This window comes from Amblyomma maculatum, chromosome 1 (assembly GCF_055883805.1).
Source record: "Amblyomma maculatum isolate TAMU_Amacu chromosome 1, ASM5588380v1, whole genome shotgun sequence".
NCBI lineage: Eukaryota > Metazoa > Arthropoda > Arachnida > Ixodida > Ixodidae > Amblyomma > Amblyomma maculatum.
This window is the reverse complement of record NC_139344.1, coordinates 397400400-397418231: the sequence shown is the minus strand read 5'-3', so window position 1 is coordinate 397418231 and position 17832 is coordinate 397400400. Positions and strand designations below refer to the sequence as shown.

General features: G+C 47.9%; 1 protein-coding gene across 2 annotated transcripts in view; it reads left to right on the top strand.

Annotated features, from left to right (window-relative positions):
- The first annotated feature begins 2310 nt into the window (after positions 1-2310).
- The window catches only part of LOC146208651 (uncharacterized), a 295550-nt gene continuing 280028 nt past the window's right edge, over positions 2311-17832 (top strand). The window contains exon 1 of one of the 2 annotated variants that reach the window (XM_084595733.1): positions 2311-2928. In XM_084595733.1, the coding sequence (XP_084451859.1) occupies positions 2446-2928 (483 nt within the window). In that variant the 5' untranslated portion in view covers positions 2311-2445. The remainder of the gene's footprint in view (positions 2929-17832) is intronic. The other variant, XM_084595723.1, reaches the window with a different exon arrangement.

The window sequence follows — 17832 nt, the reverse complement described above, 5'->3', positions numbered from 1 at the left end:
AGCAAATGTCCGTTCAGTGCAAAGGCGCATGCAGGAAAAGGGGACCGATGTTGGGAGCGAAATATAGCGCTCTAGCGCGGGGAAGACGCATGAAAACACTTCCTGCTATGCATTCGATGCATCTAGTGCACCATGGTCATATTAACAATGTGGCGAAATTTGCGTGCACTCGGGATTGGGTATGCCGGCTACGCCTGCCCGAGAAGAACATACCCTGTTCCGGGCCTGGCCCGAGCTGCTTTACGATGAATCCGTTCCAGAGACAGAGGCAGTATATAGCTTCCGAGCAGCCCGTGCCAGGCCCTCGGGCTGGGCAGGTTACGAGCGGTTGGGCTGGCTGAAGGCAGTGAACAGCTCTTCTATTTCGATATCTGGTAGAATGTTCAGCTGAACGCGGATTCGATCAGTATGAACTGCGGTCCTATATAGAAGCATAGGATATTCATATACAATTATTAGATATATGTAATGGCTCGAGTACATTTGTATTCGACTCGCTGCCAAAGCTATTGCATATTTGTTTCAGATCCTGTTTCATAAAAGGTACCATTCGCGTACCCCTTTAATAATCCTCGAATTGAACATCACTGCGAGAAACTGGATAAATAAATAAATAGATTAATTAATTAATAACTGAATGGCGGCTTTGCTTAGCCTCCGATATCCGCGCCCACAAATTGCGATAACGCACGCTGCTTATTTTCGAAATCGACCAGTGATGGCTCCCATGCATATTCCACGTTTTGGTCTCCTTTGGAATTTAAAAGCACCGTTTGAACAAAAGTAGGATCTGTTTTTCGGCAACGAGACAATGTACGGACAAAACCAACCTTAGTTTATTCTCAGAGTGCCGTTAATGGCTTTTTCAGAGGAGAAAAGCAGGAAAAACAAATCGGCAGAAGTTGACGAATGCGTACGGATATTTTTGAAACTGAAGCTAGCTTAACTGCTACGAGGAGCGCGGGCAAAGAGCACAACTCCTAGGCTGCTGAGTAATAATGCGTTAAAACTTATTCACCGATTCGTTACTACATCGTAAATCATAGAATAAATTCAAAGCAGTACACACGAAGACCATGGTAAACTCACTGAATTTATGATACATTTACGGTCGTGTAGCATAGGGACACAATAGAGGGTACTTAGAAAGGTATAGTTTCAGTCTCTGATGGTTTTTCAGGATTTTCATTTTAAAGCACTGTTCTACCCAAATCAGTTGGAAAAGTTTGTGATAAAAATAAACTATCAATATTTCACCTTGGCGTTTGTCGTATGACGCCCCTTAACTATGCTCGTGACTGTCATACACGGGTTGATTGACTTCTCATATAATCAACGGGTGCAAAGGAGCCTACTCAAACACCAACCGAGGCCTTCTAATTATTTTTATCCTCTGGCCGGTACAAATTCAGCGAAAATCAGCTGTGTTCTTATCATCCGTTCCATTGCATACCGACAATAAAATCAATAATTTTGCATCTAAGACTAAAAGTCAACCTTACCGCTTAAGCTGGGAAGACTGAAGTTTCTGCCTTGGTACACACGCTTATCGCAAGGCGTCGGTGGTGTACAACTGCTTATAACATTTATATTATTGCACATTGAAAACTATTGACGTGGTATGTGCCAAATATGTCTTACGATTAATCCGAGAGCGTTCGCAGAAAAGCATTCAATTCCAATCAGATTTAGCTGTAAAAAAATCCCAGTAATAAACTGAGTCGCCATAGAAACGGTGGAAAGTTTAAATAGAGCTGATCACTCATGATTTGGTAGCTTCGCCCTTGCCTTGGCTGGTGTTATCAGCGCCTGTGCTGGATGTAGTATGTATACATTGTATACAGCACTGTTGTTTTAGTTTTTCTGGTCATGTTGGCTTGGAAAAGGACAAATTGGCAAAGGCGCGTCATGGAATTGCCCTCATCATTTACGCTCTGTAACAAGCTTTTCAAAGTGACCGTCCATCCCTCTTTTCACGATGCCTGAGTGCCTGCAGCGCCTGCAACCCGGCCGTGACTTGATCTCGGCTTCTTTAGGTACACTAGGTACGCTGTAGGCAAGACGGCAACCGACGAATGCATAAGTGGAATCTCCTGAGGCTGTTCGGCTTCGCCGCTCCGGCGTGAAGATGTTGCCCAACGCTGCTCCGCACCCGCTCGTTTCCAAGATTCTCTCTCCAAGCCAACGCCGGCTCGCCGGCACCTACCTTCCTCGATTCCCATGAGACGGCGCCACGGTGCGTGCCCCGCGACCGGATGTGACATCAGTGCCGCTTCCTCGCGCATGCGTCGCGGGCCGCATCCGGCTGCCATTCTCCGTGATGGAGCGAGCGGGGAGAGCAGCGTCGGCGGCGGCGGCTTTGCGGAGGCAGTGTCATTTTTAGCGCGGCTGCTCCCCAACAAAACACAGTTGTCGCGTACGCCGCGTGCTCGGCATGGCATCAGCATGAACGCCGGCGAGCAGAGCATTGTGGCCGATTGGCTCCGCACCTTGGGGCTGCCGCAGTACGCGGAAAGCTTTGTGGACAACGGATACGATGACCTGGAGATCTGCAAGCAGATAGGCGAGCCCGACTTGGATGCCATCGGCGTCACCGATCCCAGGCACAGGGACCGCGTGCTTCAGGCCGTGCGCGTCTTGCTCGAGCAAGGCGGCACTGCCGTCTACTTCACTCTCGAGGAAGCCGCGAGACACTCGAGGGTTTCGGCGGCGTCGGCTTCCGAGTACGGCTTCGACGAGTGGGGCCCGCCGCCGGCTGCTCAGGACAAAGCTGCGGTGAGGCCGGACTCGCTTCGCTACTTCCAGGACGAGTACGAGGAGGGCAAGGCCGAGCTGGTGCGCTTTCCAAAGATGCAGCTCAAGATCATGATCAGGGAGAAGATGGTCCGTGATGGGATACGCCTCAGCATGCAGCCGTACAGTAACCCGGTGAGTGAACCGACACCTCCATGTTGTTGTGGCGTGCTGTAGACATGCAGGCGTGCTTGACGCCAGTGCTGTACTCTCGGCAGGTTTTTGATGGGGAATAAAACAAGTACTTATACTATGGGGCCAGTCTTCAACAGCCGAAATCTCCCTCCATCCGGAGTGACGCAACGTGTTTGTTACAGCTCATTATTGTTTTTGATCGCTGATTGTTTCGTGCCGGTCTGGTGAATTCCGAAGCCCTCTACTCGTCGTCATCATAGAGTAAAATGCAGCTTCCTGGATTTCGGGTCAGGGAGGGTTACGCTACTGACGCGATCAAAAGGCGTCATCATACGCCCGTCTACCGCGCGCAATTGCTTGCCCCGCGATTTTGACAGTTCGCGTGGGGGGCGTTACCGCCGTGGATGCATATGCCGCGCGCGGCTTGGCTATGCGCGGAAGCGATCGATGCATTGCCATCTGAAGAGACAGCTGACGACGTGCTTTCGCGGCAGCCTAACTGTCGATTGATAGCCTGTGCACAGCCTGCACGATAGCGTAGTTTTGCGTGTCGCAGCACTTTCGTTAACAGAGTTCGTTACACCCCGACACCTCGCTGTCATTGAACGATCGATTGAGGCGCGTCCTTCGAGGCAGCTACCGGAGCTTTTACCAGCTCTCCCGACTGGAAGCAGTGTATTGCTGCGTAAGTGCTTCGAGTTTCATGATTCAAATAAAGTGACATTTAACGTGTCTGTATTGCTTGAGATTATGAGAACTGGTCATGCGTTACGACCGCGATGAGCACCTCGGAGAAGGTGCGTTTGAAAGAGAAAGCTGAAATGAGGGTTCCATTACAAGCACGATAATCGGAATTTGCATACACCTGCGCTAACTGTCGGAGGAAAGGACAATATTTCAAAAAGCGTCTGTGTCCGTTCGCCCGAAGCTGCCACTATTCTCCTTTTTTAAGGAAACTCGATTATTGATGTCTTTTTGTGTCCATGATCGTGATTCAACACGTGGTCGTGGTGGTCGGATCTAATTGGGGTCGAAACGCAAAATGGCCTTCGTTTTTGGCATTGTAAGTATGATGCTGGCGACAGAAATTTCAGCAGTCTACCGTTCCCCAAACAGTCAACTCGTCACAGCGCTGCGCAAATCATATTTTTTTGTTATTCGAAAAAAAAAGAAAAACTGAAATTTCGGCTGCTCAATTTGCGTTATGCGACGTGCATACATCCGGAGAGAAATATGATACAAAGGTGGTGCACGTGCGGCAGCTACTCCAAAACGCAAAAGTAGAAAAAGTGCATGTACCACACACACACACACACACATATATATATATATATATATATATATATATATATATATATATATATATATATATATATATATAATGAAATTAATACAAAAAAAGAACTCAGAGAAAAACGACAGGCTTCATGGAACAAGGAAATAAACTACACCTCTTGAAAGCAATCCTCTAAGAATGGAAATCATGGTAATCAAAAGCGCTTCATCGAACTAAGTAATGTTTTGTCTCCGCATCGGACACACACATCTGACACAAATTTCATTCTTAGGAATAAGATAAAGCAATGTGCGAAGGTTGCGAGCTCACATAAACCACGTTTTATTCTCATGCAGAGAACTCGAAAAACAGGAAAAAAAAAAATTCTAGAAGGCACTTTGGACCACTAAGGTGCGATGAGGCAAAAACCGTTATAGCGCGGTGGATCGTAGCCATCCACTAAGGCACCTATCTCCCTCTCTTTTTCTCAATCCCATTTTTCTCGCTTCCTTTACTGCGTGTTACATGTGTCCGTGGAGAATTGTGACAGATACTACGCCTTTTCTATCCTGTAACTCGATCTGAAATGCCGCTGATGCCTGCTGTACTATAACGCCTCCTAGACATCTGGGTCTCCTTCCGTTTGCTGTGTGGTGCGGCGTTCGAGGAAGCGGCAAATGAAAGGCGCCGCACGAATGCCTGGATCAGACACCCGGCGGGGTCAGCTTCGTCTATGCATGAACCGTCTGGTGACGTCATGACCAGTCGTGACGGTATGCATGGCGCGCCCCCTTGTCGAACACTACCAGCATTCCATTGAACACATCGAAGTTTAACACTGTTCTATAATTCGTTTACAGGAAATTAGAGGCGCAGCATCTGTCATTCGCGGAATCCCGCTATCATCACGGTAGACAACGGGAATTATGATGAACATTTCACGATACGGGGCGTGGCGCATAGTGGTTCGACTCTTGGAATCCAGTCTGGCACAGTGGTCTTCAAGTGGCTGAAGGAATTTTAACTTGACAAAGGCAACTCGTATGAGTCTGCCGGCTTCTGTATTAACAGTGTCATGCTTGTGGTAACCGCTCTGCTGTGAGCATTCTGTTTGTAGCGCGTTTTTGTTGGTTTTGTTTTGTGTTGGTGATGACCGGCAATAAAGAAAAAAAAAAAAAAACGGGGCGTGGCGCAGTTGGTAAAGCGCTCGGTTGGGGATCCAAGAGCTGGAAGTTCGATTCCCGGTGGAGAAAAGGCTTATTTATTTATAAATTTTTTACTATCTCCCTCGAAAGTGCGACACCCTCTGCCGACAGCTCCTGCTGACAACGATGAGGTATTGAAGGCTTTCGCCTTAATTTACGCGGCTTTACATTAAACATATACCGTTCCAGCCCACTTTGCTTCTAGGAGAGAATGTCCTTGTCGACCTGTCTTGTGTTTATAATTTCTTACAGCAAATAGTGCATCTAAACAACCTATCAAATGTTGATGTTTAAATCCTCCATAAAGAAAAACAATACACCGCGGGTTTGGCGCATGATAGCCCGAGTGGCTTATGCGCCATTAGAACCAAACCGACCAACGAAAGGGTAACGCTGACTGTCATCTAAACGTCTGGAGAGCGCTGAACATTTCCGTCATCTTTCAGTTTTTACACCCAGCGCTTGTCTATGACCCTCCCTGTGTCCTGTTTCTTCCCCCGGGCTGTTTAACCGTCGCATTGTCACACCAACTAGCCGCTATTATCACTTTAATGAATGGCGGAAGACTGTGCTCAAAGATTTCAGGTAACCGCCCCATCGGTGAAACCAGCCTCAATTCCAACGGCTGTGCTGCTATATCGAATGTTCATGATGTGATTTTAAATATTTCCATTGATTTTGCGCGAGTCTGAGCATGCGTGTATAGTGTCGTTTTTTCTAACCCGCTCAAAAATTAACCTGAATTGCTCATCTTAGTTCGAGAGTAAATTCATTTCTCCTTATTACTTTTTTTTTTTTTTTTTACATTCTGCAATATAGTGACTGACTATTATCGACGGCATACTGAAACCTGATAACTGTTTTCTGACGCTTGTATTCCTTTGACGTTACAGTCTTTAATGTAATTAATTCGTCGCTCTCAACTACATACTTCGCAGTCCATCGCGTTTTTTTTTTTTCTTTTTTTGGTGGGGGGGGGGGGTGGGGAGGGGACGTGGATATGTGTTGAGCTCTAGCTGTTATTTGTTTTTTCCCTGTCTAAGTCTTTGTCCTCGATTGTTTGGGAGCTGCAGAGTGTTCCTCGTAGTGGGCTTCCCACGGTAGCCTTGAATATTCCCTCGTTTTTCCGCGAGTGAAACATTATCCATGCTCTGTTTCCGTCTGCATGTACTGTGCATTAGGGGGTGTAACGAGAGCACATCGAGGTTTTATCTGCGCCTCTTTCGTTTCAAGCGCATTCATTCTCACGGATGTGCACAGAGGGGAAATGGTAGAGTACAGGCATGTTACTTCTCGCATGGCTGTAGCCATGCATGCGCTCGTCGAGGAGGTAGATTCTTCACTCCGTCTATGGTTTGGATTCTCTGGGAGTCCAGTGCCGTGCTTCTGAACCGTAACTTTAGCCCAAGGATGTTCCCAAACCGTCTTCGTGCGAAATTTGCAAGTGGAGCTTCCAATTTCCTTTAGGGCAGGGATTCTTCGCTGCCATGCGCTGTGTCACTAACGCAGTGAACTTGCAAAAACAAACAAAAAAAAAATCCGGAAAGCGACTCCCGATTTACATGGCTACGCTACATGTAACTTCGGTGCTTCGCAAAGTTTCGCCTTTGTCTTGCTTTGCTGTTCAACTCGCCAAGCACGGGGTTCAGCTTCAATCCGTAGAAGAAGAAGCCTCACCCATCATTTACCGGTGGCTGCCCAGCAACGCTTCAGCGCATGTCGATATATTCAAAAGAACCAGCCGAAGCTTGACGAGGTGTGTACCATCTAGTATCTGCAGCTGGCGCCACGCCTGTTCATTTTGATTGGCTGCATACAGCTCACCTGACCGACTTTCCTTCCTAAGTGTGTGTGTATGTGTGCGTGTGCGCGCGCGCGCGTTTGTGTGTGTGTGTGTGTGTGAAAGGTGTGTGTGTGAGGAGGCTGCTGATTTAGGGGCAGCGTGCCTGATTTCCACATCCCCTGCCAATTCGGCCGTGTCACGTGTTCTCGTTACGTCACATAACCCACCGACCGACCCATCACTGCCCGGCCTTGTCACGTGTCATATGCATGCTCGTGAATGAGGCGTCCTCCGCACTTAACGGATTTTCGCAAATGACACATTTAGTGCTATGCGCTCTAAAAAATCGCTGAACGACAGGAGGCAACGTCGTGATCGTGTGGCTAGAAAATGAAGTTTCTCTTTGCGGCCTATAAGAGGGAGAAATTGAAAGCGCCCAAAGTTTTCAACTAACGATTTTAACGGTCATTGTAAGACATTAAAAGCCCTACGACGCACATTGCCGGCTATTGGGCGGTATGAACTTAGCCGACGAAAGATGAGCGAACGGTTGTACAGGCGCTTCGTCGTGAGCGTCTCCTCCGTATATTTGGTTGCCCCTTTAATCAGACCATATCTGTCTTATCTGTACAACGGGGCTGAGTTTCTTATAACTCTCCTTTTCATCCGTGCGTTAACGGCAAGCCTCGCACGAGCGGATGAATCGGAGCACGTACGGGATGCTGATAACGATCGCAAGAAGTAACCAGTGTATGTTTTTCAAACCGGTCTTGTTTCACGTCTTGTTCGCAGATACTTCGCTTGTGGCAGTGGCAACAGTATTGCCGTAGGTCTTCACCCGGGACATTAGGGGCGCTGTCCGAGTGTCTCCACCGCTGCATTCTGTCCAACCGCTGCCCACCTCTCATGCGCCGGTTCCTGCTAGCGGGCAAGCTGTATGCGAGCGATAGGCGAATCCGTTCGCCCCCTCGTGACGAGCCGATGGGTGCTTCTGGTGCCTCTCTTCGCGGTCTGCCAATGTGGCTTTCGGCGCGCGCCGCTATTAGCGTGCTTTTTGCTTCGACGGCGCCGGCCACAACTTTTGGCCTCCCGCTTGGCGGTCGTGTGCGCCATTTCGAGGATTAATCGCGACGCACGCGCGCCTGCTTTTTTCAAAGGAGCGTCCTCCCCGAGGTAATTGCGCCGCGGTGCATTTTCCAGCGTCGTCTACGGTCGGAGCGGCGGCCATCGTTTTCACGGGGCCACATGAGCTTGGCTTGCTTGGCGCGTTCTCACCGGCCGCTTGTTTCATTCGCTGTTTGGTGGTTGTGTGTGGTAACACCGCGAAGAGAGGTTGGCGCGCTTCTTCCCGCCTGCTTCTGCTGATGGGCCGTCGGCCGCTTCACTGTTGCGTTCCTCGGAGCGCTCATCGTGTGTTTGCCCTGGCGGTTCTTTGACCTCGCTTGTAGCGGTTGTTTGGGAGCCGCGCCGCTGCTGCGTTGTTGTGCCTGTGTGGAAGCAGGGAGGGACGAATGCCACCAGCGGCATCGCTTGCTGCGCGCACAATAACGGCGTACTTCTCCATTGCGTCATTACACTGCGTGGCCTTGCCGTATCTCATCCTTCTTTCGAGAGACGAATAGCGCACGCTTGACGCTGCGTTTTCGTTTAAGTGAACGGCCGTTTTACGTTGAGGAAATTGAGATTTGTGACGCTAAAGTTTCCGGCATGCTTTGATGATCATTTAGGTAACGACTTTGCTAAATACCTTTCAGTGACAGTGATATTAAGGCGAAAGCCTCTATGTAGGAACCGGAAGTGTCCGCCAAATGTGTTGCCGGTTGTGACGTCATCAGCTGGTGACTTCACCAGGCATTATCCGAAGATTAATGTGGTGAAGTATATAAGTACAGTGAATCAAGTAGAGTCACTGGTTATGTCCTGTGCCATTAATTAATGTCATTAATGAACAATCATTGAGTATGTCACATGACTGTGATATCACTTGACAAAGTAATGTGACAGGCAATATACATGACAATATGACGTGGCTATGACAACGCCGCACTTGCAGGAGCACGTGCAACGAACGCGTGTCAAGGAAAACAAATTTTCAATGTGCACCACGAGCCCTGTTCTTGCAAGCAAAAGCTATACAAGGGGCGCGCCATACTCCATGTGCAGAGTCTGCGAGTGCTCTCGAAGTTTGTTGCGTCCCACGTATACGACAGCCGGTTTTATACAAGGATTTCTCTGATAATTTCACTCCGAATTAGGCTGGTCGTTTGTTTTTGGGACTAAGTTCTAGTTTGAGACTAAGGATGGACTCTTTATTGTACCCGAGCAGCCGGCGTTCTATATTTATTATTCTACCCCCCCCCCCCCTCCCCCCCTTGGTGAAAATGGTCTGAAAGCGCGAGCTCGTTGCTAAACGAGTATGCTTTCATTCCCCGCTGCACACTTCCCCCCCCCCCCCCCCCCCTTTTAGCGCTGTGAGTTGTGCCTGTTATATCAAAAAGTATCCTTCGGTACACTCTCCCGGAATCTCCAGAAATGTTATCAGCGACATTCCCCGCAAAAAAAGAAAAACGGAACTCTGTCTCCACCTTTAGCAGCCTAGTCGTAAAATGAGAGAAACCATCACCGAGCGAAACTATCGGCGACCATTTATTGACTACTGAGGCGGTATAGGTGAATACCATCGTGAAAAGACTAAACATGATGCCCTAAAACAGGAAATCAAACAATGTAAGACGCTGTGCAGCGGGATAAGGGTTCCAATATGCCACCCCTATTTTTCACGGTGCGTAAGAAAAGTAGTTCTTTCTTGCGGCCCCTTGCTGTTCGTGTAACGAGCGTGTTGGAGTGTGCCCCGAGGGGATCCCATTGGTGGTTCTCCCGAAACCACTCCGATAGCTACTTGCAAGTACCCCGTTCAGACTGAGTTTTTAGTCGCGGAAAGAGTTTATCAGCAAGTAAGGAATGACCGCAGAGAATACTCCTATACGTTCGACTAACCGGTGCAATTGGTCGACACGCGCCAGCCTTCAAGAGCAAAAGGGGCCAGCCGTTGTCGCCAGCCGTTTTCGCCAGCGTTTTAAAATAGCCGTTGCAGGAGAAAGTTTAAAGGGGGGGGGGGGTGCAGTTGAAAGAAAAGAAAAAAATCTATTGTGTCGTTTTGTTCAGCGCAATGTTTTCACGTTTCAGTGCGGTCATGTTTGACCTTTTTTCCGGAGCCCTCCACTACGGCGTCTCTCATAGTCTAAGTTGCTTTGGGACGTTAAACCCCACAAACCGAACCAAACCAGTTCACCCTTTGCCAAATCTATATGCTACTGCGCCTGCTTGTACAGTCTATCATCCCTCGTTTTTCAGTGTGGTTTTGATGGTTGGTTGGTTTTTGGGGTTTAACGTCCCAAAGCGGCTCAGGCTATGAGAGACGCCGTAGTGGAGGACTACGGAAATTTCGACCACCTGGGGTTCTTTAACGTGCACTGACATCGCACAGCACACGGACGCCTTGCTTTTCGCCTCCATCGAAAAGCGGCCGCCGAGGCCGGGATTCGATCCCGCGTCCTTGGGAACAGTAGTCGAGCGCCGTAACCACTGCGCCACCCCGGCGGGGCCCCAGTGTGGTTTTGATAAAAACTTAATGCATTGACAGGTTTAACGGCGAGCCTGCAATAAATATGCACTAAGAGAACTTATTGTTGGGCTAGTTGGTATTCGTTCATTGCAATTTTAAACTATGCACTTAAACGAAGGCATACCATATAGTCAAGTAATTTTCATAGGTCCCGTCATTTCAATTTGTGTGCGCGAACATCATGCCCTTGAAGAATTCAGGACGCTGCGTGTATGCTCAGATTTATGTGAAAAAAAAAAAAAAAATGAAATAACCATCGCGTTAATGGTTTTCGAAATTCTGTTTTAACGGAAAACAAAAAATGCCAGTATTCTTGGCATGTAAGCTGAGAAGCCGTTGAACGCGAGTTGCACGCTATCATAGTTAAAAATTAACCGACTAAATAGAAAATCTGGTGCGTAGCGCAACAGTGCTGTTAAGTAGCGCTAGCTTATACACACCTTGTAGGCCGGGAGGTACCGCCTCCTCTCCGTTTGCTAGCTATAAGCGTTCTCTGTTGACTGTAATCGCTAGCTGAGAGCAGTTAGGAGGTTTAAACGGGTTTTAACTGCGTGTAGGACACCGATACATTAACGTTTATGATCCGCAAGAGAAAGTATCATGTTCTGGTTATATACCGTGATATTTGAGTGACAACTCCATCGTTGCCGCCATCGCAGATCACGTGATCCTCCCCTATTTTTTCTATGTTACATATTTAATGATGATTTAGATACCTTGTACAGGCGTAGCTACACGATAATATACTCCCACTAGCGCTTTAGTTACTGGCTGGTAAATAGAGGGATGCCTGGGAGGACTCAAAGTGGGTTTTGACCGCTCAATATTGTCGCATTGCATCACTGAAGAAAGCGAATAGTTTGCGCTCCGGATATTATATTCATTTACTTAATAATAATAATAATAATAATAATAATTCTTAAGCGGGCGTTACGAATTAAACAGCGAAAAAGTTAATTTGCAGAATTTTCAAGGAGTAAAGTGAATAGTCCTGCCCTTACTTAAGCGGGCGTTGCGAATTAAGCAGTGAAAAAAATTTGTGCAGAATTTTGAAGGAGTAAAGGCTGTAAAGTCCAACCCTTATAAAGCTGCGCTATAGCCGAACTTCGTCATCGCCGCAGCGAATGGTATACCTGTACCTTCATTTTACCACGTACGACTGCTTGCGCAGTCAATTATCAGTACCATTAAGTTGCAGCCAGTATTTTGTATAGTATTTGCGAAACTTGTTCTCTGTGCCGAATTCAGCACGTCGAATGTCGCCAGTCACTCGTTGAAAACCAAATTGCATTCATGCAAATCGTCTCTTTTGTAAGCTTGATTACGACCCGTTAATGTGCTCGTTTCTGCGATGCTTCAGCAGAACACTTATACGGAGACAACTTTATCTTTTAGAAGCCTTTGATACAAAGCCTCCTCACGATGTAAAATACAGTATAGTCTCCAGCTTTCGAAACCCCGTCTCTTCTTCGCGAGGCCCTTGTTAACGCTTCTTTCCTGCCCCGAATAATGAGGACGGTATATTTTGTGTGAATAAGCGCTTTACGCAACACCGAGCAAAAAGGGCCCCCCTATACCAGGCTTCCGAAGAAGCGTGCAGGACGTATCTAAGTCGGATCTCCTTAGAGACGCCCCAGGGATTGTAGGCGTTTTGTTACCACGTCCGTCACGTCATCTCGAGCGGCGTGCCCCAGTATGAGGCCGGGAATGTAACGAAGGTGAACAATGCGCTGAACACAGACCGTCATGTCTTGAGCAACCGCCTGCATCCTGTATAGGAGAGCACGCGTAATTTCATCGCTTCGAAGATGGCAAGATTGTGTAACATTATATAGCATCGCTGGCTGAATACGAAACAAGGATGGAGCTATTATGTTTCGGCAAGGAACGAACTCTCTAAGAGAGAGAGAGTTGCATTTACTTACGCCTTTACTATATTTGCGCAGCATGCTCTATCTTCGCTTTCGCGGCGGGCATGTTACACTATAAGTAATCCAGTTTGTTGTGACGCAGATTGCGCCAGAACTTTCGCTCATTCTTATCAAAACTGGCGTCTTGGCGGTACGCGGCACCGTGATACGCTTTCCTCGCGTATGCTACTCTTGTTCTGCGTCTTTTCGGATCGTAAGATCCCGCTTTACATGAATACTATGTGTTCAGTGTGCTTTCTCGACAAATAATTCCCGGAAAGTGGCCTACAGATCGCCTTTGTATCGTTTTTTTTTTAATGTTTTATTTCTATTACAGGTAAGATGATAGTCATCATCATCAGCCGGACTATATCCACTGCAGGGCCTCTCCCATATTACCCCAATTAACCCGGTCCTGTGCTAGCTGCATCCACTTGACCCCTGCGAACTTCTTTACCTCATCATCCCACCTAACTTTCTGCCGCCCCCTGCTACGCTTTCCTTCCCTTGGAATCCAATTTGTTACCCTTGGCGACCACCACTTATCCTCTCTTCGCACTACATGCCCTGTCCGTGTTCATTTCTTCTTCTTGATTTCCCCTAGAATGTAATGTAATCAACCTAAAGATGTCATTAAAGATGATATGTTACCTCATTAACATGATTCGGAGGAGCATTCGATTACTACCGTCTCTCTCTCTCTCTCTTTCTTCCGCTACCGCGCTTCATAACGAATGAAAAAGGAACTGCAAACGTTTGACATATCGAGGAAAAGCAAATTAAATGAACGTCAACCCCAGAAGACTTTTTTTTTTCTTTTTTTTTTTTTTTTTTACGCGTTACGACATGGCCGAGTTGGCAGCTGCTACCAACAGAAGGAAGTAACTGCTGGGAATTGAACTCATTGGTAGCCTTAATTGGATTCGTAATCACGCAGACTATCCATGGGACATGGAGGCACATGTCCTTGGTGCTTGGTTAATGTGAGGCTTTACTATATCTGCGTTGTTACGACCGTGCATCCGCATTTGCGCGCTCTATTGTTCGCCTGTGGGCATGGATACGTGTTGTGGATATGTGGTGATGGTCCAATGGCTCTAAGTGAGCCTGTTTCCAGGAATCCTGTTTTGTAAGCCTGTTTTGCTTTGTGGAGGCCTGCAAATGCCAAATTGACCCTGTCAAGAGAACGTCTGGAAAAACACAAAGAAACGTCCCCCTGCGGGAAATGCAGGAAGTGCTTTCTTTCTTTTGTTCACCCTTCCAGTCGAGAAGCCCTATCGTCCAGTGAGGAATGTCTACTTTCCAAAGGAGACGACAGAGTGACATGTCCGCTGACGTGCAGGACAAGAAAGGAGCATGACGCATACAGCCATTAAGTGATTTCCCAGGAATGCAGGAAAGATTTGCAATTGTCGAAAACGGACAATGCTGGGAGCGTATGCGGCGCCCACGTGCACTTGGGTTTCTGAGAAGTAAATCCACTTGCCGGAACCAGCTGCCTATCGATTCTTGGCTGAAGAATAGAAATGTACCTCCTCGCCGTTTTCCTCCTCGCCAAGCTTTTCCCGCCAACAAGTGACCAGGCTCAACGAAACAATGCCGGGCCAGTCAGTGCTTCAGACCATCAGTGCAGTGATGTGTTCGATTGGATGCCGATATCTGAGGGGCGTGCCCTGGATTTGGTTGGTCAACATCTTCAGAGAGGGGCTGGACATAGGGGTTTTTAAGGACGCTGCAGAGCACGAAATGTCGCTCTGAGCCCTGGGTAAACGGCTCATCCAGTCGCTTCTCGCTATGAACTCTGTCATTTTGCTGATGTACCCTTCTTTTTCGTGTAAATAATCATGTAAATAAGTTTTCTCAAAGTGCCATTAAACCTGCTTGTATATATTTTACCAACTTCGAAGATTCAGTCCTTATTCAACCCCGAGTCTCTGCACGCTACCAATTGAAGGCCGGGTCGACTTAGCCCCAGCGTCACGACAACTGGTGACCAGCGGTGGGATCTGAATCTACAAGCCACAACATCTGATGACTGGAGGTGGGATCTGGATCTACAAGCTACAACATCTGGTGATTCGAGGTGGATCAGAATCTACAAACCACAACATCTTGTGATCGGAGGTGGGATCTCAAGCAACAAGCAGGAGCAACAATCGGCCAACAAGAGAGCAGCTCGGAACATCGATCGCATGTGTGGGTGAGTGCTTGGCTTTTCTTCTGATGTGGACCAGGTTCTAGAACAGGGTTAGATTTTAGAACTGGTAAAAAGTGTTGAAACGCCTTTAGGTTTGGTAGTTTGCACTGTTGTTTTGGAAGTAGCCGACACTCGGAGCGATCATGGACCTACAAAAGCTGCAGAAACCGGAACTGTTGCAATTGTGTGAGGAATTGGGAATTGATACAAGTGGTTTGGCACGAAAACCTTTGATTATAAAGGCAATCACAGATTTGGGAACCGATGATGAGGAGCTCAGTGAAGCATGGAACCTCATCGGTCAAAAAAAGGAGCAGCTCAGACAGCAGAAAGAGCGGGAAAAAGAGGAAAAGGAGCGGGAAAAAGAGGAAAAGGAGCGCGAACGTGAGAGGGAAAGAGAGGAAAAGAAGCTAGACATTGAGCTCCGGAAATTAGAACTAGAGTTGAGCAAGAGGTCGGGCGATTGTCCCCAGCTAGCGGTACCTCTTCTCAACAAGGAGGCAGATTTCAAGATGTCAAAGTACATGCAGCCATATGTGATATCAGGGGATATCGGTCTGTATCTGGCTAACTTTGAGCGAACCTGCGAAAAACTGTCCTTCCAGCGAGACACTTGGTCTCAGAAACTATTGACGGTTCTGCCCTGCGAGGCAGCGGAGGTTGTCGCGCGGCTAAGCAAGGAGGACGCGGACAACTACGAGAAGGTCAAAGCTTGTCTTCTGAGAAAGTATAGGCTTAGCGCCGAGGCGTTCAGACAACGTTTTCGGAACGCTACTAAGTCCAGGGACGAGAGTTACCCTGAATTCCTGTACAATTTAAGAGTTAATTTGGGCGAGTGGCTAAAGAGCACTGATTCCTACAGTGATAGGGACGCTGTAGTCGAGCGAATTCTTTTGGAGCAGTTTTATAGCTGCCTCCCAGAAAAAGAAAGAAATTGGTTACAGGACCGAGGCGACATTAAGTCGGCAACTGAAGCTGCCGAAGTCATTGAGGAGTACGCTTCGCGCCGACAATTCAGCAACCCAGCAGTGGATAGGCTCCGCAATCCCAAGTTGAGGGTGAATAACCGTCAGAAAAGGCACTTTGCTAGATTTGCAAACGAAGAAAGGAAGGCTTCTTCAGGCAAACGCCCTAGAAAAGACGGCAGTGAGAAAAGTGGGGAAGTGACCAACGCGCAGAACACAAAGAATAAGCTTGAGGCTAGGAAGCCGCTCACATGCTTTAGGTGTAATGAGCAGGGTCACATTGCCGTCAACTGCCGGAAAAAAAAGATTGCTTTCTCGTATGTCAGTGACTGCGATGAAAATATGCAGCTTTTGGAACCCTACCTGCATGACCTAGTAGTCAACGGGATGCCTTGCAAGGTACTGCGCGATTCGGCCGCAACGATGGATGTTGTCCATCCGGCGTATGTGTCGCCTTCCGACTATACAGGACAGTGTGCATGGATCCGCCAGGTAGTTGAGGAACAGAGTGTGTGCTTGCCGATCGCGAACGTGGTCATCGAGGGCCCTTTCGGCGAGTTAACAACCGAGGCTGCCGTTTCAGGAAAGCTTCCTAAGTGCTATCCGTATTTGTTTTCCAACAAATCGGACATGCTACTGCGAAAGAGGGGCATCCTTTTCGGAGACAGAGTTGTGCAAGCCTTAACACGTTCAAAGGCGCGAGAACTAGCTACACTGCTCATTCCAGAAAAATCCACAGCGGAGGAAACAGCAGTTAAAACAGTGGTCGATGCGGAAGATAGCGGGTCAAAAAACTTTGAGAGCGAGGCATCTCAGATAAGTCAACTTGAAAGTGAGCTTGATGAGACGCAGAATGAGGACGTTCTTGAGTGTAACCTCTTACCGCCAGTGTCTAGTAATCTCACGATACTTTTAAGTGGAACCCGAGAGGACTTAGCTATGGAGCAAGCCAATGATCCTAAGATACAGGAGCTTCTCCAAAGGACGGAGCAGATAGGAGAACTAAAGAAATCTCAGCTGTCCAATCTGGGCGAGATAATAACAGAGTTTGAGGCCTGCTTCGTGGACAGGCCAGGCAGGACTGATTTGACTGAGCACGATATTGAGCTGACTTCAGACGTGCCAGTGCGATCAAGGTGCTACCGATTTTCTCCAAGGCAAAGAGAAATTCTGGATAGGGTAGTAACTCGCATGCTGGAATTAGGAGTAATAAAACCCTCGGAAAGCGATTATGCTTCGCCTATGATCTTAGTAGAAGCTCCAGGTAAAGACCCTAGGCCTGTGGTAGACTACCGAAAGCTAAATTCTCTCACCAGGGATCAAGTGTATCCTATTCCGAATATTGAGGAGAGAGTAGAACAGGTCAGTAGAGCGGCATATGTGACTACGCTGGACCTTACTCGAGGATACTGGCAAGTACCGCTCACTGAACGCGCCAGCAGATACGCGGCTTTCGTCACTCCGACGGGCAGCTACCAGCCAACAATGATGAGTTTCGGGCTCAAAAATGCTCCATTTTGTTTTTCCCGACTCATGGATAGGGTTTTAAAGGGGTGTGAAACATTCGCGGTGCCTTATTTAGACGACATTGCGGTTTTTTCCGACTCATGGGCGGACCATATGGTACATCTAAGAGCTGTACTGAGCCTTTTGCGTCAAGCTGGACTAACCGTAAAGGCCGAGAAATGTTGCCTGGCAAGGGCGACCGTGGACTACTTGGGTCACAATGTAGGTCAGGGTTTCAGGAAACCCAGCGAGATTAAGATTTCTGCGGTAGCAGACTATCCGCGGCCGAGCACGAAGACGGAAATTCGAGCATTCCTAGGTCTGACTGGGTACTACAATCACTACATCCCTAACTATTCAGCTTTGGCTAGCCCTCTGACCGACGCTCTCCGCAAGACAGAACCGACAAATGTAGTCTGGGACGAACAAAAGGAAGC